At 33.6% G+C, this 26,307-nt stretch overlaps 1 protein-coding gene across 12 annotated transcripts in view; it reads left to right on the forward strand.

The window, feature by feature from the left end:
• The window catches only part of Slc16a7 (solute carrier family 16 member 7), a 158,833-nt gene that overhangs the window by 80,888 nt on the left and 51,638 nt on the right, over positions 1–26,307 (forward strand). For all 12 annotated transcript variants that reach the window (XM_047548798.1, XM_047548804.1, XM_047548805.1 and 9 more), the window contains 2 exons: positions 5,757–5,887; positions 13,228–13,474. In XM_047548798.1, the coding sequence (XP_047404754.1) occupies positions 13,258–13,474 (217 nt within the window). In that variant the 5' untranslated portion in view covers positions 5,757–5,887; positions 13,228–13,257. The remainder of the gene's footprint in view (positions 1–5,756; positions 5,888–13,227; positions 13,475–26,307) is intronic.

The raw sequence follows: 26,307 nt of genomic DNA on the forward strand, positions 1-26,307 counted from the left end.
CAGAGTTTCTCATTCAGTAGATCTGGGGTGGTGCTCCAGAAGTTGCATTTCTAACAAGGTTCCAGGTAATTCTTATTATGCTGGGAAACACTGTTGAGGCCTTCTATGTAAGGGAGGGAGAGAATAATTTTCTCTCCATTCTTTCTGAATTCTTGACCCCTGTAACTGAAGACAGATAACAGGAGAAAAAGAAACAGAAATTGAGTAATGTGTGGCTCATGTGTACATGGTGACACTTGGGAAGTGAGTAAATCTCAAGGAGGTGGCTTTGAATTTAGGCTTAAATATCATCGTTCACCAAAATAAAGGAAGAAGGCTTCTGGGAAGAACCATTGTGGGACGATCTCAGAAGAGCAGGGAAAACAAGATAAGGCTTCTTCTGATGCAGACTTAAGTCCTGTTTCTCCATTGAAGAGCCTCCAGTGATGTAGTCCTCCTCCTCTCTGTACAGAGAAGGAGCGTCTTTCCAAATGGTGATTACCTTTGTAGATGTAAACTTCTCTTATGAAAGGATAAGTTTCAGAACTTCCACTGTGTCTACTGTTTCTTAAAATAATCCTTATGCTGAAAAGCTGTATTTTGATGTGGCATATTCTGGCCTTCTACATTAGTGGTTTCAGATGACATTTTCTCATCAACCAGTAGAGAATGCCTATGAGCAAGACCTGATTTCTCTTTCCCTAAGTATGATGAAAATTTATTAGCAGAAGAAAAGCATTAGAAAAAATATGAAAATTTGATTTGTAATACAAATAGAAGTACCTGTAACATGTTAACATAATAGAAAACATACTTATGTGTGCATACTGTTTTGTATTTCAGCATTTGTCTACAACTTTTAATAGAAAAATAAGATATATTCATTCTATAATATTTCAACATCCCAAAATACATAAATCATACATAGCAAAATTTCAAAACTACTTGCTATTAATAGTTTTTAGTGCATTGTTCTGAGTAATTTATATGCTTGAGATGCTTGTGTAAACATATATACACTGCAAGAATGAAGGGAAGTCTCATCCTGCTCCTTCTAAAAGTTTATTGGAATGAATTGACAGCAGAAAGATTAATAGGAAAAAAAGACATACAAATTTATTTAACATGAATGGAGAAAATCCCAGGAGTGTGATTATCCACCATACCAGTGAGGTTTAGATGCTTAGGTATCTGTCTCATAGAACACAGAGATGTAGGGGAATGTTGGCGATACTTTTTGAGAGGTTATTCCTAGTGGTTATTAGGAAGGACGAATGCATCTAGGTGAAAAATTAGCTTTTAAATAATTCTTTGAGAAATTTGAATGACCCCAAGAAACAGACATCTTGTGACAAAACTCTGTCTAGACATAGTTACATCCCTCAGTGGTCTTTTCTGCCATTGGTAATTAGATACTAGGGAGAAGGAGGAAGGTTACCACGTTGTCTTTGGCAAGTCCAAAGGCAGATAAGGGAACGTCAGAACAAAGCTTTCCTTGTGCCTTTGGAAGATAAAGAGGATCAAGAGAAACACCAGCAGGTGGTGGAGGAGTAGAGGTCAGAAAGATATTGATCCTGCAGCTCAGCATGTCAAAGCACTACATTTTGGGATGTTGTTCTCTCAGATCTGCTTCATTCCTTTTACATTTGTGTGGGATAGTACTTTTTTGTGAATGAACAATGATTTACCCATTTTCTGGTGACTTCCCCTGGACATTCTGTACTGTCTTTATATACCTATGCAATTGTACCTATAAGAAAATCCTTATGGTACAATTGATTGTTCATGACTTTTTAAAACCATACACCACTGCTATTGTTCAAGCCTCCCAGGTCAGTTGTAACAAATTACTACAAACTTGGTAACTTAAACTAATAGAAATTTTTTTCTTACACCTCTGGAGATCAAAGGGCAGGACAGAACTTCTTAAAGAGTCTTTGTGGGAGATTGCTCCATTGCCTCTTTAACATCTGATGTCAGTAGTTGTTCTTGGTATTTTGGGGCTTGTGGTCATGTCACTTTCTACTACTCTGCCTCCATCTACACATCAACATATCCTTTTTCTGTCATCTTGAATGTCTATCTGTCTCAAAACTCTCTCTGCTTTTCTCTGTTATAAGGGTACATGTGTATAGATTTAGTGTTTACCTGGGTAATCCAATATAAGCTTCTCTATCAAAATCCTTAAGTTAATCATGTCTTTTACAATAAAAGACTAAGATTATAGGTTGTGAGTATTTGGACATGGACATGGTCACAATTCAGCCTGCTCTAATTGTTTTTACACAGTTCTAAAATTATAATATTAGGAAATACGGGAATTGTTTTTATGAAAGGTTCAACTCCAATTCTTCATAATTACATACTGTTTCACCTTATTTTCCCTAATTTGCCCATTCTAAAAGCAACTATAGTGAGTGTGACCCTTATTATCAATTAGAATTCGCAGTCATTTTAACTACAGCAGTAGTTTACATCTAAAAATAGGTTTGGTGTTGCCAACATTTTGTGGACCTTGCTCAAACGATATCTTTCTTGTCTAGATGTCAAAGTAAATCAGTCAATAGGATTTAAAAGATGGTCCACGTTGAAGAATAAAATAGTCTCCCAGGATTAGATTCCAATTTTAATTCAATTACATGTTAGAAAAGAAAAGATTTGGTTCAATTTAATTCCTGTTATAAAATTGAGCAAGTTGTCTCCTAAACTTAAACACCGTACGTTAGTTTGACATTGCTAGATTCTTCTGTGTAAGAAAAGAGAGCAAAAAGATCAGTCTATTATTCTTTAAGAACATATTAATTTGTTCAGGTGCAAACATGGGACACTGTTTAGGTAGGATGTGAAGGAAGACTTGGACTTTAATGTAGAGCATCCAGATGAATTTATGGTGAAGTCGATAGTCTCCTAGCTCCTATTGACTTAATCTGGTACTTAGTTTGCTGAGTACATTATTTCTGGGCTATATATTGAAAGATAAACTTCTGGATGATGTAGACTATTGATAAGCCTTCTTAGAATTGATGCATGCTGGTTTAGGTTTGGGAATTTGAAGAGAGGATTATTCACAGGTTTATAAAGAAATGTTTCAATATTCTGTGCAACTGAATAAGTCTTGAGTATATTAATAGAGCCTAGCCATTGAACATTACTAATAGTTTCACTACTTTTGGGTCCTGCATCTTCTCCATGCATTAATCAGCTTAACAAATCAACCCATATTGATTGCAGAATACAAGGCAAAGTTCCTGGGCTTTAGTATGTGTTCTATCATATAAGTTGTTGAAAATCACTTGAAATACTCAAAGTTTTTTCATTAGTCTTCAAGTCATTCTTTTGTTAATGATAGTAATATTTTGTAGCCTATAGACTCAAACATATCATAGAAAGCACTGATAAATCTAAATTAGCTAGAACAATGATGAATTTTAAAATTACTTTGAAGGATAGTTCTAGTTTTTGAATTCCCAAAAATAAGTATATTGATTCTGATGGACAAGATAGCAAGAGCACATGTAATAACTAAAATTTAAAAATTCATCATTGTAATAAGACTGAAGAAGTGTAATTGTGTGGAGAAGAAGCATTCCCCAAGTTGGCGTGTTGAAGTAGGTCAGCAATAGTGACCCTAATAAAAAGATAGCAGTCACAGTTTCAATTTGGTCACCTACTAAACATACACTTGAAGAAAATCCTTTTGCACCTGTGATCCTTTATGCCTTAATCTATGAAATATGATTCAAAATAGGAGCTTCTCTGAATCTATGGAATTATCAAATATCAATAAAAATTTTAGGAAAATATTGAAAGCATTAAAGCATTATTTTTCTTGAACCCTGTGATAAATAAAGTTCATCATAAAACATGTGGCATATAAGGGGGACAGCAAAGAAACAAAATTAGCACTTACTACATCCCAACTGCTGGGTATAATAATTAACATTGCTTTTGTAGTTGGGAATAAGCCTTAAGCCTTACTTGGATTTGGGAAGCTGTCCCTAGAAGAGTTACTTTATCAAATTAAAAATGTCATCCCATTTGCTTAAAAATTATTGATATTCTACTGGATTTTTAGTTATACACAGAGATTCTAAAACACTGCCTTCTAAAACACTGACCAATATATTCATTGCATGAGTAATTGACAGCATTGTGTTTAAAATAGGCCATGATAGTTTAGGATATGAAGACAAAGTGATGTAACATAAATTAACATAGGCGTAACTACCAAACAGGGAACTTCTGGTTTATTGACCCATTTGTTGAAAAGAACCTAGAGTAGGATGGTCTTTCTGAGAGAAAATAGTTTGGTTAAGGCAGTGTGAAATTTCATAGAAATGTTGATAAGCATGTAGAATTTGAAGTTCTTAAGATCTCTTTTGTTCTGGTTCCTAAACTGGTATGTAAGTTGAGTGAATCAAACATAGACTGCAGGGTGAGAGCTCAACTTTTGGATGTGCCTCCCACCTTCCTTTGAGGCTTTGTCCTGAACCCAGAGAAGTTCTCTCTGCCAGAGAAACTGAATAGAAAAAACATTTGTTCAAAATATTAAGGTCTTCTACTTTTGCATGGGCTGGTTACTTGGGGTAGGATGAAGCTGTATTCTTGAATTAACCCTCCCCGCTAAAAAAGCTGCTGAGGCTCCCAAGATCCTGGTAGGACTGGAGTTGTTCTGATCCCAAACCCGGAAGACCCAGTTACAAGCACCCTCATTCTTAACAAAGCTGTCTTCAATGTTGTGCCTGTCAATTTCTTGGATTTTATATATTATTTCCAAATTCCTTTCCTCATCTTTAAATTGCTTCCACTGTCAGTTTCTCACCAACTTGGCATTTAGATAACATTTTCTCCATCCTCTCATACAAACCTCCCTTCACCTGGTGACTGCTGTCTTCATTCAGGACTTTAGAGCATGTGGCTCTGGGTACTGTTTATTTAATTGAAAGAACTGACTCTTTTCTAGGTTTGATCCAGTCTTATGAAATCTTGGCCCAGACAATATTACCTCTTGGTATCAGTGTGTACATAGTCATAATATTAAGGTTGAAATAAACATGTTTGATATGTTATAGATTTAGCATATTTGTCTATCACCTAGATTAAAGAAGTTTCAATTCTGAAACAGAAGATCCCTAAAATAGTTTTTGTTTACTAGGCAGTTTTTTGTTTGTTTGCTATTCTGTTTCATTACTGAAACATGTGTACATGTGGTACTTCTAATAATGTTCATTTAAATTTCCTATTTCCATTGTTAGTGGGTATTTATTTAATTGAATTTTAGAGCTAATTACCTAAATTGGCATAGGGAATTATTTGAGTGACAGTTAATGTCAATAAATTTTCTTTCTCATAGATATTTAATCTCATATATATATTATATACACACATGTATGCATATATATATATATATATATATATACATACTTCTTTTGAAAAGTCTGATTCTTCTTTGTCTTATATTTTTATTCCTCATGCATACATTTGATCATTTTGGTTATTACTTGGTTATTCCATCATGGACTGACAAATATATATATACATATATATATATATATGTATATATATATATATATGCAGAGAGAGAGAGAGAAGGAGAAAGATGAAATATATACACACATACATATATACCATGCACACACACATATACAAATGTGTACAATTTTGCTAATTATTAAAAGATGGTTACAGTTATCAGAATTAGTTAATGCTAGTGGCTCTAATAATGAGGCTTGTGGAATTCAATTATACATGTAACACTTGTTTTTCTATTTCTTTAGATAACGCAGACTCTGTCTACCTCTCTTCCCTTGCTTTGCCTTCAAATATTGCACTTCAGCACAGAGTGACTAGGCTTAAAGATTCCACAAAAAACCCAAAGAAATCTGTTCAAGAAGTCATCTGTCAACAGGTAAAACTATATTTTAAATTCTGTTTTCTTGGTTACACCAAGATAAACACAATTGAAAAGGAACAAAGCGCAACAGACACCAGTTGACTAAAATATTACAGAACTGTGCACAGGAAGAAATCATGAGATCTGTTTGTGTGTTTGAATTGTACCTAAGTATTCATCAACTGAAGAGTTGCTAATAAGGAAGAGGTGACGATCTTGGAAGAATTTTCCAAGAGCTAATTGGTCTGGCTCCATTTTCCAATGAGTTAGTTAAAAGATCAGCAAATGTCACTTTATGTGAAAGAAAAAAAACAGGTAGTAGATAGGAAAGTGAAGGGGCATGAGTGGTGACTTGCAATCTGGAGCATGCAATTGTAATTAAAATCAAGGAAATATGCAGGGAACAGAGAACAAAAGATTATGGAGGAAGATAGTGCACTGACAAAACTGTGACAAAAGTAATACAAAAACAAAAGGAAATCAAGGAGAAAAAAATGCCTCAATCGAATAATACTATTTTTTAAAAAAAGCTTTTGAAAAGATTGAAATGTGTCACATCTGAGAAAATAGCTTGTCTTCCATTACAAATGAAGGAAAATTCAAATAGTTAATGATCTGAACAACAGAGATGCAGTTTGAGGCTATGAACATTAGAAAAACATGAATGTAGCAGGGAGTGGAAATCGAAATTCCTGGGCAATCTTCTTGGAGGACAGAATCTAGAGAAATGGGAAGCAGTTCATTGTCTATGGAAGGCTGATGTGCTGATCACGGATTGTCTTCCAAAATTTTTAAAGACTTTTCATTGGATAAAAGACTTAGGTGGAGATGATTAATTCCTAGTGTAGATATATATATATATACTTGTGTGTCCATGTATCGTGTGTGTATGTTGGAGATAAAAAAGGAGGAGTTGAAGGCAAGGAATGCTAGCATAAGTCATTGCTATGCATTTTTACTTCTTCCAGTTTTTTGGATGCTTCTATTTTTTTGAACCCCTTTGTATATTTCAATGGTGGATTCATTATTTATCTGTGTCTACTTTAATCAAGATTTATTCAGCAGATATTGCTTTCCTCTACTTTTTATTTAGGATGTGGTCTAAAGTCAGCCTCTTCTCAGGCACTTATACCACAATTGCTACCAGCATTAGCCACATGGTGTTTTTATCTCTTAGAAAACATTTAAAAATCTGCCTCAATCAAATGTATGTGGGTGCACATTTTTTTCTATTTATTTATTTAACTTATGGCAAAACAACAGACTATATCTCATTGTTATTTGAAAGTGAATAATTTCATTATTAAAGTTGAAATTATGATTACAGGGAGAAAATTACAGCAGGTGGTACAATGGGGGGAACAATAAAATAATAATACAATAATACAATAAAATAAATACAATGCAATAATTTCTTTCCAAGCACAAGTAGTTACAACTGAAATTATCCTACCGTATATCACACTATGCTGACAACTTGAGATATAGTGATCAACTTATGATCTTGGACTAATGGGAAAGATGTATATTGAATAAATCATTAGAAATTTATTCAAAGGTAACAGTTTTACAGGAGTTTCAAAATTATTCATTGGAAGAATGAGAAATTTGGAGCAAAAAATATATTTTCCTATGACTCAGATTGAAGTAAAAAGTGTCAGAAAAAAGTACTTACAGAAATGTAGATCATATATCAGGGATACAATAAATAATCTACTGTCTCTGGGTTTAGCAAAATTGCATGGGCAATATTTACCCACTAAATGCTGATCATGTAGTTATGTATTTATGAGTTAAAAATAATGAAAAATCAAATGATAGACAAGTATCCTTATATAGCACATTTATTTATGTACATTAAATTTATGTACATTAAAATACATATAGAATATACATATATACATTGAAATATTTACTGCATTCATTATTTCATCTATTCCAAGAAATGCATTGCTTCACATTTAGCATCTTTGAAGTGAGAATGTCTTACACTGGACAGCATATTATCATCAGTTTTGCCAAAGTGGCAGTCATGACAGGGTCTTGGCCTATGCATATACAAGTTTGGTGGTTCTCATGATGATGGGTCAATTTTATTTCCTTGATATTTGAGTCAACAAACCATTTATTGCCCTTTAGATAAAGGAAGTTCTATATCGTGGTCTGAATATCTTCCGTTGATATGTTCTGGTAAATCAAGAAAACATTGGTGTCAAAACTTAGAATGTCCTGAGCAGCTCGGAAGAAATTGGTGGAGATATTGATAGGGCCCTCTATAGAGGTGTTTTAGATAGCCCAAGGGAAGGTATCTCAGTATCATTGAAAATTATTATTCAAAAAGTGATTCAGAGGAATCATCATCTGATTGTGAAAATATTTATGAATATGTAAACCAGTTGGAAATTTTTAGTTGTTTTTCTATTGATTACCTATTGGTAGGTTCAATTTTGATAGACCTTTAAATTGTCATTTCCAGTTTTGTAACACATACTATATACATACTTGTATATTGGAACTCTAGCATAATATTCACCAACATATTTGCTATCGTTTATTCTAGTGTTAGGACAATGGTGATTTTGTTTTACTTCTTTCTCTCCATTTTTCAAATTTTTAAATTTTAAATTCCAGGCAACCATGTATCCTTTGTACAATCTACTTAATGCCACATTTTAACATTTTTGTGCTTCTTTGTTAGTGAACTTGCTGTTTAAAATGGCCTCCTAGAGTGCTGCTGAAGTTCCCCAGTGCAAGACGCCTGGGATGCACCTTATAGAAGAAACATTTGTGTTAGATATGCCTCACTCAGGCATGATTTACAGTGCCACTGACCTTTAGTTCAGTGCTAATGAATCAACAATATGTATTAAAGGAGGCATCTTTAAGTGGAAATACAATTCAAACAAGGTTATATATTGATTGATGAAAATGTGATCAGAGTTACACATAAACTCATTCCCATATTTCCTCTACAAGCAAAGGTTCAGTACCTGTTAATATTGAGTTCAAGATAACATCATAGAACACACCTGCAATGAATAAGAATCCCGTATATTCCAAAGCATCAGATTCAGAAATCTGTAAGAAACCTAAATGTAAAATTATAATATTAAATTAAAAAGCTATTTCCAAGAATACCTATAAATGAATCATATGAATATAAATAATTGTAATATATAGAATAAACAACATAGATTTACATATAATGTCTTTATTAAATTACGATTACTATTTTGCCAGTTTGACCTTTACATATACATACTTATATAATCAAAATTTTACATATAAAATATTTATTTCATGTATTACATACAAGTTTTAAAATATATACATATAGCACATGTACACATACATATATTGTAGAAATTTAAATACAATTAAGTTAGTGCTTATATAATTTGGAATAGTTGTTTCTTAGAGAGTGGCTGTAATCCGGAAGGGCACATAGAGCATCAGATTAAAAAATGTCTATTTCTGAAGCCCTAAAATTATTCAGGACTTGTAGAAAGACTGACAATTTCACATTCAACTTCAACCATGATTGATTGACTGATTGATTTGTGGGGATACCAGGGATTGAATTCAGTGGCCCTTGACCACTGAGCCACATCCCCAGCCCTATTTTGCATTTTACTTAAAGACAGGGTCTCACTGAGTTTTGCTTAGCACCTTGCTTTTGCTGAGGCTGGCTTTGAACTTGCGATCCTCCTGCCTCAGCCTCCTGAGCACTACCACCACACCTGGCTCAACCATGATCTGTTGAACACATACTCTAATTGTGTGCAGATCACTAAACTAAACTAAGCATATACTCTTTTCTTTCATAATTACACTACTCCTGCCTGGGTGCACACAATCTCAGCAACTCCCCTAAGGCAGGAAGATCACAAGTTCAATACAAGTCTCAGCAATTTAATGAGGCCCTAAGCAACATAACAAGACCCTCTCTCAAAATAAAAAAATAAAAACAGATGAGGATGTAGCTCAGTGGTAGGATATTCCTGTGTTTGATCCCCAATACCAAGAGAAAAAAGAAAAAAAATTACACTATCCTTCTGAGATAAAAAATTTTCATGAAAATTTCATTTTAAGATACTTGCTATGTTAAATGTAGGGTAGGGTATGGAATTTGGCATAAATGAAAACCAAATAAATGTTTCCCAAATATATATATTTTTAAAATCCCATTTTTACACATTTTAATGAGCTACATTTTTATTTATCATTTTAAGGAAGGTCAAGATAATGATAGGTAATATTCATTCAGGACACATCAGTCATGCTATTTATTTTACATATAATCCTTCTGTTAGTCCTCCTATTTATCTTACAAAGTAAATAAAATTTTAGTCCTACTTTTACAGATAAGAAAACAGACTCAGAGTTTTATTTACTAAATGTTACAGCGTGAGAGACAGAGCCAGTACACCAAGACTAGCCCTGTACTTAATCTTCATGACACAAGATGAAGCCAGTGTAAAAAAATAGTCTTGAATATACAATTCCAATTAAACTTTAGAGAATGGAAAGTGATGGAAGCCTGCAAATTTATATACAAATGTGTATATTTACAAAATAAACATGCATTTATGTATTTGTAATCATATATATATATATTTCATCTTCTCTTTATGTGGGAGCACACTAAGTGCAATGTTTTAGAGGATCTGGGATTTCAAATTAGTTTGACATAAGAATGATGTGTTTTATATTAAAAACTATTAATTAAAGACTTTATATTAAATAATGGGACATATTTAAATAATAATATTTGCAATCATGGGATTTATACTGGTGTTGACATCTACTTACTGTGAATTTATGTAAACTGCTTCATTTTTCTGCAGCCATTGTTTCTTGTTTAATATAGAAACCCCAACATAAACCTAGATTATCAACGAATTTCAATATTTGTATATGTAACATGGTTTGCACGCTATTTGCTTAATTTGTACTGATATTTCAATGTATTTGATTTAATAATAGTTGATTTAATTTAATAATATGAATTTAACATTATTTAAAAATGGTATTTATGATTTTTGACGTCACTAAAAATGGATCACCCAGTTATATTTCTAAGTGCTTACTAGAGCAGGTGTGATAAAAACTACAAAAGTTTACACTCATGAATTAATGATGAAAGATGGATTAGTTTCTTATAGGCAAGCAGGAAAATTACTAAACAAGATTTTTAAGGCTGATAACTGTTTTTACACTCTATAATAAAGAGTAGTCAAAATATAAATATCTTTTGGCATTTCTTCAGTATTTCTCCAGAATTTTTATATTTTCAGATTCTTCAGACAACCTTCAAAGGCCAATTGCCATTTTAGCTTATTTAACTAATACTTAAAATCCATCTCTTTCCTTTTGCCTTTTCCTTAATGTTAACAATTTTTAAAGAAACTATTTCTAGTGCTTATGTGATATAAATTGATGACCAAGGATAAATAAGACTATAGAAAGAAAGATTATAAAACCAACTACAACTATACTGATGACATACAGATCTTTTAAAATAATTATTGACAAGGTGTGGTATTTTGGGTTGATTTTTAGCAATTATAGTCCCTTCAAAATATTAACTTAATAGAAGTGTATTTTTCTGGATGATCTTGATTGACCAAGATGTGCATTGTATGCACAGTTTGTCTGTGGTTAAAGCATTTTATTGTATCTAGAGCCTGGTGATAAAAAAAAAAAAAAAAAAAAAAAAATAGCAGGATAGAACTGTTATTTGTCACAATAAAGTTCAAAGTAGAAAGCCAGTATTGGGTCCCATTCCCCCAGTGTTGAAGATTGAACACCCAAGAAATGCTGAGGCAAGAGCAAAATGTTTTCAATAAACTGATCCTGATTTTCAAGACTGGTTTCAGAGAGGACCTTATGTTGAGTGAAACAACCCAGACACAGAAAGAAAATAAGTGCATGGTTTCATTTATATTTTTAATCAAAGAAAGTCAAATTTATAGAAACTAAGACTGAAACAATATTTACCTGGGTAGGGGTAGATGGTCAAATTATAAAATCACAGTTATAAAATTACAGTTATGCAGAATGAATAATTAATGTACAACACAATGACTGTACTTAATATTGTATGTAGTCTGGAAATTTGTAAAGAATAGATTTTAGGTGTTCTCCACAACAAAAAAGCAAAAACAGAAAAGAAAACTGGTATCTATGTGAGGAGATATGTTAATCAAATTGAAGGTAGTGATCACTTCACTCTGTATATGTGTATCAAGATGTCATGATTCGCACTTTAGATGTATGAATTTTTATGAAAAAATAGGAAGTTACTGCCATTTTTGCAATCATCCAAAAGGGAAATAGCAGTAGGAAAAAAAATCATATTAAGAGCTAGGTTTTCTGAAAATGTGTGGCAAAATTGCTTTTTTTTTTTCTTCACTTATTTCTGTTTTTCCTCTACCTTTCAATTAAGACATATCTACATATTGAAGATATTTCATTTCAGTATAAGGATGATACTGAAAAGTACTGGCAATTGTACATATCCACGAGTTAAGCAAGCAGCACCTCTCTCCAAAAACAAGCAAACTAGGGAACCAAGATGTTTTTAATTTAACTCACCTAATTTCAAATGTTATGTAATTTCTTCCATGGGAGAGTGGTTGTTCTATACCTTAATGAAGTAATTAAGTGCTCTTAGGCATATCCAAAGGGAAAGTCCTTTCCTCCACGACCCTCAACAAACAAATGTATTATACATATATATTTTATGTATATTTCATTTTATGTATCTTCATAAAATAGTAGGTATCACCAGTTTTGAAAGTACATTAAAACTAGTATAATTTCATAGAACTATGTAGTTTTTGGTTCAATCATTTAGAAAACAGATCCAGACAGAAATGCTTTGAAGTATTCTCACTTATTAAAAGTAGAGAAATTCCAAGAATGCCTATTTAATATTTTATTATTCTTTGGATTTAATATCTGGTTCTTCTCGAACTTTATATACACAATCTTAAAGTTTGTATTTTGAATTTTAAAAGTATTTTATTTTAAGTGGTGGCAGTTCCATTTTCTTTATGTTAAGAAATAAAATTGAAATAGTTTTTATTGTTTGGTTGATTTAGATCTAAATTCTTAACTTCACTTCAAGTAATTTTTGTCCCATAAATTAAATTCTTTCTATTTTTAGCTCATAGTAGTCCAAGTTATAGACTTCGTATTATTTTTCATAGATTTTCTGAGTGCATAAATATTAAAGTATTCATGAAAAGTTATACGTTATACCTGGAAAGTACTACTTTAGTAACTAACAAGAGTGTCATACAAAAATGCAAATAAGGTTTAAACTGTTATTTCATTTTTTGTGTGTTTAGGTTACTTGAATTTGAAATACAGGAGCAGAAATGCCACCAATGCCAAGTTCCCCACCTCTACACCCACCTCCTGATGGAGGATGGGGTTGGGTTGTGGTTGGAGCATCTTTTATCTCCATTGGATTTTCGTATGCATTCCCCAAAGCCGTCACAGTATTCTTCAAAGAAATTCAGCAAATATTCCACACCACGTACAGTGAAATAGCATGGATATCATCCATTATGCTGGCTGTTATGTATGCAGGAGGTAAGGTGCTTGGATTAAGTAGAATTCTGGATTAAGAAAATAATTCCTTCATGCCACATTCCTCCTGTGTGATTTATATGCAGTATCCTGGTATATTAAGCCCTGTTTTCATGGCATGGTCAGTCAAAATCAATCAAAAGTATAATTAAAATAATTTTTAGTGATTTTAATCCAGTATCTCAAATTATTCATTTTGAGCCTCTGGTATTTTTTGAATAAAAATTTATTTGTACAAATCAAAATTTACTAAATAATAAAATTTCCAAGGTAAATACTTTTCTATTTAGATTGGAATAAAAACTGCAATATAGTGTTGGTATCATTTCTTATTACTGCTCTAGCTGAGGGAAATGTTTCCTTTTGAATGAGAAGGAAACTTGTTTAAGTTGCTGATAATTTCTAAGCCTAGAAAGTACTTTACTTTACACTGCAAAAATGCAGTTATACACATTCTGGAGTCTTTCAGAATCAGGTAAGAAATAATTCCTTATTATTATAGGTCTCATTAAATATGACATACTTTTATTTAAATGGTTGTCTGACAACATGTTGTTATATTCTATATTTTAATGACAGTTATGAGTCATGAGGGATAATGAATATATCAAGAAAGCATCTCACATCTGAATGTCAAAAAAAATGTCATTAGCACATTAATATGTGACCTGTCATCTTTAAGTCAGTCTCACCAGCAGACCAGACTGCCTTATGGATTTTTTTTAAACCATTACTTAAAATATATGGATTTTAGAGTTTTCATTTTTTAAATGCATATTTAACTTCAAGGTACAATTATAGACTCAGAATATAAGAATTTAAACAAATCATATAAATTATGTAGTATTTTTTATTTTATATAAGTAAGATATTGTAGCTTTTACTGATAGAGATATAACATTATTGCTATTATCCAATATTTATTAGTATTTAGTTTCAGCCAAGGCCTCTCTCATCACTTGATATATGGGGTATGACTTAATCCTCTTAACCTGTGAAATAAATGTTATTTTCTCTCTATTCTATAGCAAGAAATAGAGAGATAAAATAGCTTTCCTAAGTTGAATAGCTCACTAGTGGCTGATAAAAATTGAGACTTCAAACGTTTAGTCACTGTGTTCTCTGCCATTCTCATATCTTCCTCTTTACAACTAAAAAATGACAGTCAGAGCTAAACCAGGCCTTCTGCAAGACAATGCAGTGTTTTGTCCTTGCAATGTAAAGACTTATGTACTACACCCACCAAGGTCATTTGTTCAGTGACGTAATAGTTATTCTTAAAGGTGTTATCTTTTCATTGCACTACCAAAGTAAAAAAAAAAAAAAAAAAATCCTGAAATAATTCTGTGTGTGTGTGACATATGCATGCACACATGTTGATACTGGTATGTATTTTCTATTTTTTTTGTTTATTGATAATTTTAGATTAATCTAGCATAGAACTGGTTAGGTTAAACTGGTGCAATTTTATTTTAGTATCAAATGGTATCTTCAAAATGCTATTTGAGCAGGTCAATTAAAAGTCTGCATCTAAAACCCTTTCTAAGAATCTCCTTTGGACAGTTTCTGTAAACAATTAACAATGGTATTTCTTATGACAAGGGACAAGAGATATTGTACAGTAGGTCTTGTTCTTGCAGCCTGTGGGTGAGGTGTTCTTTCATAATGCTCTGGTCAACACACAAAATCATCTTAACTTGAGCTCCAAAAGCTCTTAAATGTTATGATGTTTCACCCTGCTCTTAAATACAGTGAAAACAGACTCTTCTAAATGACTTAATATCAGTCCAGTTTTCTGCACACGACCCCAAAGTCTCAGTGGCTTAAGGCAAGGAAGATTTATTTCTTACTCAAGCAGTGTTTCGTCTGGTGGCTATGCCATCAGCTAAGTCTTTGCACGTTGTTCTCTCAGTCTGCTCTATTTGCTGGACAGAGCAAAGGCAGACAGCAAGGGAGATCATATGGGATATTTTAGGGTTCAGGCCTGAAAAGGATAAACTTCATATCTGCACACATCCTACTGGTCAGAATTCTTAAACTTCTCTACCATGGGAAGTGCAGGCATTCTAGAGGAAAACTCAGAACTCCATGCATCCAGTCGTTCCTGGACTGAACTTTACACCTCACCAATCATTTTTTTGTGTGTGGCAGGGTAACCAGGGATTGAAATCAGGACCACTCGACCACTGAACCACATCCCCAACCCTCCTTTGTATTTTATTTAGAGACAGGGTCTCACTGAGTTGGTTAGTACCTCTCCTTTTTGCTGAGGCTGGCTTTGAACTCCAGATCCTCTTGCCTCAGCCTCCCTAGCTGTTGGGATTACAGGTGTGTGCCATTGTGCCTGACTCTCACCAATCATTTTTCATCAACAAAAGAATGGGTTTATGGACTTGCCATGGACATATGACAGCCTACTCCCTGGCTCAATCTAAAGTCATCATAAAATGAAGAATTATATAATTTTAAATTAATATAATTTTAAGTTCCTCAAACCACTAAATCTTGGTATGAAATGATAAGTTAATACTTGAACTATATTTGTCATAAATAAATGTTTTCATTTTATTCATATTCTTATTTTATTTTTTAATATATATGATAAAAAGCTTGAAAAGATCCAAAAGAGATCTCTTGAAATACATAAATAAGAAGGTAATTTGGTAGTTGTAAAGTTTTTAAAAAGTTGCCTTAAATATTTAGGGTAGTATGTGAATAAAGTTCATCTAAATTAAAAATTGACAGGTATTTATTTCTGGTATTTCAAGAAAGCAATGCTAGACATGTATAAATTCTTAGAGTTTAGTAATTGATCAATGTAATATCTAGGTGAGAACCTACTTCCTGGAGTATTGCCCAAAGTCCTTAGTTATCAGGGCTAAAACATTTCCTTGGTTATGGAAGAAAGTTGGGAATTTCAGAAATTTTCCTATCTTTTGCTCTTTTCCTTAAAACTGGAAATACAGTTCTAGGCCCTTTGCTTATTGGATAGAAATGGTACTTTCTGCTCTATACTGTCTGATTTAGATCTCATACATTTACATGGCTTGTTGGAAATAATATTCATGTATTATCTTGGTAGTTAGTTTTTAATCTTCTAACAAAAAAAATAATTTGCATATTTGAAGCTATAATCTCAACCTGAAAACAATTTTTCTTATGGGTGTGCATGATTTTTTCAGAAACATAAATAACTATTTAGGACAAAAAAGCCTGATAGATTCAGTTACTCTAATGTATACGCTATTAGTTCTGTTACTCGTGTTGTAGTGTTTTTTCCAAGGGCAGTCCACAGATGCTCTGTTTGGGAACATAGGGTCTCTTGTTAAAAATGTATTATTCTAGGCCTTATCCTCAGCCTCCTTCTATCAGAATTTCTGTTGGTAGAGTCGAAAAATTTTCATTTTTAAACAAGTATCTTTGAAAATGATCTCACTTTACATATAATGTCGGGGTTTACTGCTGTAGAATATATTAATACTTGATTGAAAAATATTTACATTTTTCTCTAGGTTTTGAAAGATCTTTATGTACAGAGGCCTTTTTGGTTAATGATTATAAAATAAATTTGAAGACCATATGAGGTCTTTGAGGTGAAAAGGCACATCACTATCTATGAAGTATAATAATGAGTCTCTCTACCAAGTAACTGAAATATTCTGTTCAACATAATGCTAATTACATTAGCCTAGAGAACATTTAAGATCTGACACACTCATTAGGGCTTAGCACTCAACCTATTAATCACTACGGTGGGGTCATTGAGTAAGATGGAGCGTGTTCTCAGGCCTGGCCTGTGATGTCAGGGCTGAAGTCTCATGTAGTAATTAGTTGGCATCTGGGCCTTGGTAGCAAGGTATTATCTTTTCTTCTGATGTCTGAATTAAAAATGAAACTAATAAAAGGTACGCAAGAAGGATGGAAAAGAATGCAAATTATGTTGATTCCTTACTTCATCCTCAGAATAATGACACTAAATTACAGCAACCCATCTGGTCATCCATATGGTCTCCTGGAGTTCTAGCAAATAGGTCAAGCAAAGTGGTCACCCTATTATTACAGTGCCAAAGAGTGGTAGAAAACATATTATAATTTAAACTTTCTACATTGTTTAGATGGATACAGGGATTTATTTTGTAAACAGTGATTACATAGGATTATCTTTTAGGGTGGTATTTGTCTGCTATTCTCTTGAATGGTTAACTGCACAAGTAGTGAGTACACATTTTGGGGTACCAGCTTATCTTCTGATATTTTTTTTAATATCTGTTCTGTTTTGAAAGAATCATCCATTCTGGAGGGCAGAATTGGCTTTTTCTGCCTTGGAATTTATTCTTTTGTTTTATGTAAGCACTGACTGCCAGTTGTGCTAAAGTAAGGTTTTATGGTGGACCACAGTACAGAGGGGAACAGAGCATTAGACCACTGAGCTTATTTTACTGGAGGCCAAGAAGTAAAAGGATTTAGTATAGCAGGTTGGTGGCCTCATATTTACTGGATATTTTTCCTTCTCTTTAAAATTTAAATAAGGTCACTATATTATTATGCTTTGTGCTCTAAATATTTTGGAGAATGAGAGAAACTATTAAAATGATTCAATAGTACTCTTAGTAGCAATTTAAAAAAGAAAAAAGTTCATTCCCATGCTTGAGATAACTTGAACTTTCTTCTTAGATTTACAAAACCAGAAAGCCCAGTAGGTATACTTGGGCAATCCAGAGTAAGCAGGCTTACATCCTATATCTATGCCGTTTAGATTTTTTTTTAAACTGTGAGTATGGATATTGCTAATCTTTTCCTAGGAAAGATGGTACAGTGTGGCAAAAATTATCATGCTCATATATCCATGTGCTCCTCTCTACTTCTCAGATTTCCTCCCCTTAAAATGAGGCCAAGTGACTCATTTTGGCCTGTGAAATTTGAGTGGAAGGACATATGTAAACCCTGCACACCTCCTGAAAGAGGCAGTTTGAGCTGGTATGCACCTTTCCTTCCTTTTCTCTCTGCCACAGCAGCCAGGTTGCACATGGCTTGGCTAGCATGGGTCTCTGTCCTACCCAGACTTTGAGTGAGTAATTAAACCATGCTTCTGAAAATTGTTATAGAGACAAACCTTGGCTATACTGATCAGTTACAAACAGGAAGTATTTTTTGGATAACTACAATATAACATGTAAACTGTTACACAGGAGCTAGAACAGGCTATTAGGATGTCTTTAGTCAATTTAGATTATAAGAATGTGTGCACGTGGGGTCCTTCACCAGATCTCTGTTGGAGAAGAGGGTGATACCAAAGAATATCTAAAGGAAAAAAGAATTTGTAGTGCATATCATCCTTGCCAGTTTTCATAGGAGTAAAAGTGAGAGAGATGGGCGCTTCAAAACACAGAATAGAAAGCAAATCATATTGCAGGAGATTTCTGTGATTAAATGTCCTTTGTCCATCCTAAGACAAGGATGGAAGGAGGAAAGGGTCAAGGACATATTAGAAGTATGCTTAGGGATTTGAAACTGCTCCAAAAGATTCTTTGCCCACAGGGCTGATAATGTACTACAAATGATAGCATGCTATTATTAAATTCTGTTTTTAGCTGAAAATTTAAGAGACTTTCTCATATTTGTTCCTTAGATGGTGAGCCCTTCAGATTTATAAAAGAACCTGTTTTATGTGGTTGCATTTATTATTGCAAATGACGGTAGCCTGATTCAAACACCCTCTGACCTAGAGAAATGTTCATATACACAAGTCAGAGGAGAAGCATAGATACCACTGTCTTCCAGGTCAATAGCACCAGTGATCCTATTTGTCCAGCATATTGCTTTCTTACCTCTTTCCTCTGCTACTTCTGGAATGGCAACTTCTTTTATTTATGTTGGTATCCTTCCCCAACACGGGGAAGATAACTATGGGCATCTCAGTCTCATGTTTCAGGCTCAAATTTGCCATGAGAGAGAGACTGTCCCTTTCCTCTACAATTCACTTTGGCAAATTCTAGGGAAGATGGATAGGCCCTGACCTGGTTTGCTTGTGTCTGCAGGCAGCGGATCAATGAAGGACTAACATTGGCAGCCTGAGGAGAGTAGTTCTGTAATAGAAGGGTGATACTTTTCCCAGAAGAAAGAAGGTTGCTGAAGAGACAAAGGGTTAGGGCCTTACTATTGTACTCTTTATCAAGAGATTAATATTTATTTTTCAAAAATAAAAGCATGTGTGGGATTTAACTAATCACTCATATGTAACTTTTCATTTCGATACTTTATACCTTCCTATTGAAATTATATGCCAAAAAACACATACTGTGTTTAGAAACTCTGTTGCCTGATGATATATAATGTTTAGTAGCCACCCAGCAGTTCAAGTGTATCTTGTGTAAGTTGACATCTAAAGTGGAACTTAGATATGGACAATCCTGACATCTCAAAAGGCTTAATTAATGCTTTCATCCAATGAAAGGCAGCAGGGTCTTGTAAGTAAAATAATGAGCTTCATAACTGCAGTTCTGAAACTGAGATTTTGCCACCTGATTGTTCAGGCTTTTTGACACTTAACCTTGAAATTTCAGTTTCTTCTTGTGTTAAATCACAAGAGAGAAAGTGTGTGTGTGTGTGTGTGTGTGTGTGTGTGTGTGTGTAAGAGAGTGTGAGAGAAAGAGAGAGAGAAAATATATACTCCTCTGCTCAGGGTCACTGTCATTAATAAATACCAAAATTTGAATTTTAGGAAATCATAGTGTATCACTCAGTTTCCCCAAACTAGGGAGGTGATTCAGATCAGAAATATTAAAGGTATGAGGAATTTAAGAAAAAGACAAGGCATGGAAATAAGGAAAAGCAGGGACATGGTGGTAGGATCCAGCTGTGATGGAGACTGAATTTAACAACAAAATGGAGCATTTTATTTCAATGGGTAGGAACAGCAATGGAATTCAGAGTGAAGGACTTCCTGAGGAAAACAGGAAGAAGATGGCAGAGACAACTTGGTTGGTGCTTAGCAGGTTATACCCAACTTCTCTACTTCGGGGCTGCCATGTTTGAACCTTGGGCTGTCTGAGCCAATGGAAAGGGTCTCAGTATAATCTGAGCAGTCTCGAATAGGTGAAATTTCACCAAGAGTTCTCAGAAAAGCCACCCCTTGCCTTGCCAATGGCTCAGACAAACCCATAATTCATTCACAGCCCCCCAACCACAGTGTTTTAATTATAGTTCTTGTTGCCACACCTGTTCTTGGTATTATCCATTATGCAATGAAACCACAGATAAGGAACACAGAAGACAGAGCAAACTGTGCCAATAAAGTTTGGAAATGTGGTGAATCAAGAATTAAGCAGGTCAATAGTCATTCCTAAAATAAATTCCAACACCTTTATTTATATATGTTGTGGCATTTCCCCCAGGCCTTCTCCTGGGTAACAGAGTAGACATTGGCCATTCGTTTGGGTCATCCTTTGAAAATTCTGTTCAAGAGAATTCCTAATTTCATCATTTCCTCTCTCCCTAAGGAAAAAGTCAGGCATTCACTTTCTCAGAATTCCTTGCACTTTGGACACAGGCATATGACCCAGGCCCTAACAATCTGGTGCAGCAAGGCTGGTTTTTATTTAGAAGCTACTGATGTGAACAAGCAGATATTTCTTAGAATACATTCAAATGGAATGATTATAGACAATCCATAATCCATTGGCATAAAAGTAGCATCAGTGTTCAGGGTCAGTGGGACTTGTGATACAGACCGTGGTATGTGGCCATTTGTGACTACAGTGCTGTCCCTATTGGAATAGTCAATAATATAGTGTGATTTAGGCAACACTCGGTCTTGGGTTTGTGACTCTCCCTCTTCTTCTGTGACTTACTTTTATGTCCTTATTGAGTACTTTCTTCTTTAACTCTAGGATATAGGGTAGATATATTAGGAATTGGGCTCCTAAAAGGTCCTACTTACAGGAGCATGAAATACTTCCCTGACTTGCAATGGTTGTTCTGAAAACTTCTTGTGAATGTTTCTTCTATATAGAGGAGCTTTGCTACTCCCCCTCAAAACATTTGTGATATGATTAAAGAATTTGCAATAGTTCTTTTCAATTAACTATTCTTAAAGAGTCTTGTAAAATAGAAATTAAGTTTTATATTTTCACATGCTGTGAATGACAAGTTTGATCTATCACATCTATCAAATATACTTTAAATACTCTTTCTTTATTATAATACTAATGCCTTTGGCAGAGTAATTGCACTATTCCAGAGAGGTTTTTAAGTGATTAATATAGGTGACTGTCCTTGAGCAGAAATTTGCCCAGCTGGTTAGAATTATATGCTACAGGAGTGTGGTTCATACTTTTAACCCTAAGGTAAGATCACAGTGATGGAAGAAATTGGTCCTGCACATTTATTGCCCAAGTATTTGTTTGTAGTCTCCAGAGATGAGTATGTCCAGGTAATTCAGCTGGAGAGAAAAGCTTTTATAGTTTCATTTATTTATTTATTTCACAAGTATACATTGTACACCTACAGTGTCATATGGAGCCATATGACACTAACCATTTTCAGAAAATTTAATAGCTATTTATATGTTTCCTTATTTAATTAAAGTTATCATATGCATTAGTAAAGAAACACAGTAGGTGCCATGGAAACACATCTCATAAATGAATCATCAGGCAATATCTCCTTGATATCTTATTTAATTATAATGTTGACTCACTAACATTGAACTTATGGCAAAACAAGATAAATTATTCCTGAATGAAGCTCATCTAACAAATATATTTTCCGTAAAAGGCACATTACAGCCTTCTTGTGCTTAAGAAAACTAATGAGCACTTCAATACTATGCTTAGGAACTTTTAAGTAACAGAATCAACAAACAAAAACCAAAAACATGTAGAAAATGTGACATTACATAGACCCTGAAAAGGACTTGTGTTTGTAGCAGGAGAGCTGTACTAAGAACGCAGAGCGTTGCCTTTACTGACATGTATGTCAGGCAGTGTGAATTCTTCACCACTTTGCACATACCCATCGATGACTGTGAAAGCACAGTGAGTATTGATTTGGGGGTTATAGATAAATTTTACTGGGTGGCAAATTTGCAAGTAAATAATCTGCAAATAATAAGGATCAACCTGGCCTATATAGAATTTCTCTGATAGAATTATATCAGACACATTGTATTTCCTGTGTTGCATATAAATATTCACAGTTATTTAACATTTTTATTACTCTTGTTTTATCTGCTGCTTGTTGAGAGTGGGATAAGCCTGCAGAATAACAAAGCTAATTTACATTAGCAGTTATATAGAAAGTTCTTAAAGGAACACAGCTTTGCTAAGCTATTAAAGTAGTAATAATTCCATGTAGCCTCTTTCCTCACTAGAAGGACAGTAAGTGTAATACTTTGGAAAGCTTGTATGGAAGCTGTGATGGATTTTTGAAAACTGATGAAGAACTGATGATCCACAGCTTTGAATTATGCTGATTAGAATGTGCTATGCATACTCTAGGAGTTTGATGACTATAGCACTCTGTTGGTTCATGTCATTCTGCTTTGGCTTCACCTCTCATGCAATCAGTGATTGGATTAGAGGCACTAAATAGAAGCAATCTGTATATTTTCTCAGCACGCCAGGAAATGAGTGTGCATTCCTGGAAGGCGGAAAAGGAATAAAATCATTCAATACAACTCTGATCTACTTCAGATTTTTCTCTTCTCTTTATATGATGAGTAAAAAGCATCTGTAAATAATACAACATTTGCAATCTGGATAGTGAACAAAAGGGAACAAAAGGAAAATCGCCAGGTGGCTTTGACATTTCTAATTTTTCCAGTCTTCCACCTAGTAATCCAGTGTTCATCTCAATAACTGAAACTGATAGATAAAGAAATATATATAAGCATCATCTATTGACTAAAGCATTTAAGGTATCATTTTGGTCCTGTTAGTAAGGAGGAAATGCCATATAGTAAGTTCAAAACTTTTGAAATTTATTCCAATGAAGAAATATGAAATGGTATGTGTTTTGGCAGTGACAGTTGTGAAATCTATGTAGCATAAACAAGAGATGGCAGCTAAGCTGACTTTGGGGCAAGAACTGGGCTACAGAAGCTGCTGTTGAAACAAGTCTTAATCAATGTTGCAAATTTCTACCATCTTTCAAAGAACAAACCTGGATCTGGAGATAGGAAGTTTTAAAACCTCCCTTGGTATTCTTTGTCCCTAGTTGTCTCAGACAAACTTTTTCCCCTCCATCTGGAATATGCAAAGGGTTGAATTTTAATAACTTCATTTAGGAAGTCCTTGAACACTTGGAGGTTGTCATTAACCTTCCAAATGCCTCTTGGGCACCAGAAATATTTCACAATTAGTTTAAAATATGTATAAATATCTACATAGAGTTAATTTGGCAGTTTTAGATAAAGAAAAACAAATTTAATGTGATGACTCGGATAAAATGAAGTGTAAACCTTTCTTATGAACACTACTCCATGCAAGAAATATTAAATAACTTTATGTTGTGGCGAAAATATTACTTAGAGATTTTCCTTAAATCAAGCCTGCTATGTTATTGAAACTCACTATAACATTATAAAGTAGCATAACCTCAGTCCTTAATGTTGGCTTCCATTTTGGATCAAGCACAGTTAACTAGGAGAATGAGGTGAGTCCTGGGTGTTTGTGAAACTGCTTTCCCTAACAAAAGATTCCTGCCCCTGCATGTGATAAACATTCCAAAACATTCATGTGTGGGAAGAAAGGAAAAGGCTTTATTCACTTGTGTTTTAAGTACATGTGACCTCTTATTTTGTCTGTATGGTTTTATTCTGGTAGGATGATGGAATGAAGTAGAAGGTAATGTTGGACAATTATTATATTTTTTTAAAAAAATCCATTTGTTAGGAAATAAATTTGAACATACAAAATCTTCTCTCTCTCTCTTTTTTTCCCCCTGTTGTATTCTGCAATCATTTATCAGGAGGTAGTCAGTAATAGTGGTCAGGAAGTCACACTCACAAAGTATCTGAATATCTATTCGGTTCCAAACAGTACTTTTTATTGCTTTAGTGAAGTCATATATATTTATTCACCACAGTATGAATTTAATAAGGCCAAAATTATATTAGCCAAGTTTATGAGTACTAGTTTTACCCTTCATGATGCTTTTGTGATATCTATGACATTCCAAATGTAACTTCTTATTTGTTATGTTTTTTCTAAGTGGTTCATTTTTCTACCAACACAGCATTTCATATAGTTCTTTGAGTTCTTAATCATTGATTTTAAGACTCTACATACATTCTTTTTCCAAAATATACCCCAGATTTCCAGAGATGAGTTACCAATATTTTTATTAAATTCCTGAACAAAATTATTTTTGACCTTCTTTTATTTTTTACCACATGAGAGGCAGAAAGTAGCATAGTGTAATGGTGAATGGTGGTTTAGTGTATTCAGGATTTCATCCTTTGCAATCAGAGGGCTACTACAAACTAACTGGGTAATTCTGGCAAGGTACTCAGTACTTCTCTGCCTCTGTTCCCTATACCTAAAGTATTCATACTTATTTTCATGAATTTGTATTTCTGAATTCTTAATTGGATTCATCTCTCCTGATAAAACTCAATGAAAAAGAGCATGAGGCTATCTAGGCAAATAAATCTTAATATCTAAATTTGGTTCTGTTTCACTAACATTTTAGCATTGAGATTATTAAATCTGTTTTGAAAATTGAAAATTATCCAAAGATGTGGACAACTAGAGGAAATGTGTAAGAAGGAAAGAAAATATATGCTAATTCCTATTTTGATTTAGAATTCAACCTAAAAGAATTATAGATAAAAGGGGGAAATGATCCATCCGTGTTTCTATTATTTTGACTACCTTTTCCATATCTTTCTTGTAGACACTGTTTAAATCAGAAATTTTAAATGTTTGGTCCAGGTTTTATGTGCTATCTTCTTATCTTAGTCCCCTTTCTTTTTTCATTTTTTTTTTCCTTTCCTTTTTGTCTTTTCAGTGCAATAAGATTGAGGAAAGTATCTGATGTGGGAATGCACAAATCACAAAATCCACTGTAATTACAGAGAGGACTTGTGATTTTCACTTTTTGCTAAGAAGGGGTGTGCATTGTGTTTGAACATACTTTAACCTTATGTGTGCACAAATGAGTACCATACTCCATAATGTAGTATAGTTGGAAGAAATTCAAAACAGAGGAGCTAGGATGATGAGAAACACATACTTGTGAATTTGTTTTTGTTTTTGAAGTAGAGACTATCTTTTTCTAGCAAGATAGACAAATCAGATTTTGTCTTTGCAGGGAGAAATATCAAACCTAAGAAGACATATATTTAAACAATATGAAATCCAGAAGGATATAAATTATATCAATAGATTTGTTAACTAATTCTGTAATATTGGAATTGTAGTGAGAAATAAGAGAAAATCAGGACCCAAGAGATGCCCGAAAAAGACCAAGTTTGTAACATAAGCAAATAATAATTCTAGTAGAATTTATGGCACCAAAATATTAATTGAACCATGTTTTGTAACAGAATCAAATATAATTTGGATAAGCTCATTAGTGATAGATCTAGATACAAAAGGGGCCAAAGCTATTTAATAAAATTCCTTATCAATTTACCTTTTATGTTATATTGTGAATCCTAAGAATAAGATAGCATGCTGATTTTCCAAGGAAATATTGGAAAGAGAACTCATACCTAGGTCTATCTGACTGTAGAGCTCAGTTTTCTGTTCACTTTTATGTATTTGTGGCATTGAATTTATTACCACCATATCCCTTCCTTTTCTAATCTCTTCAGGTTGTTATCATATACAATT

The sequence above is a fragment of the Sciurus carolinensis genome, chromosome 4, assembly GCF_902686445.1.
Source record: "Sciurus carolinensis chromosome 4, mSciCar1.2, whole genome shotgun sequence".
Taxonomy (NCBI): Eukaryota; Metazoa; Chordata; class Mammalia; order Rodentia; family Sciuridae; genus Sciurus; species Sciurus carolinensis.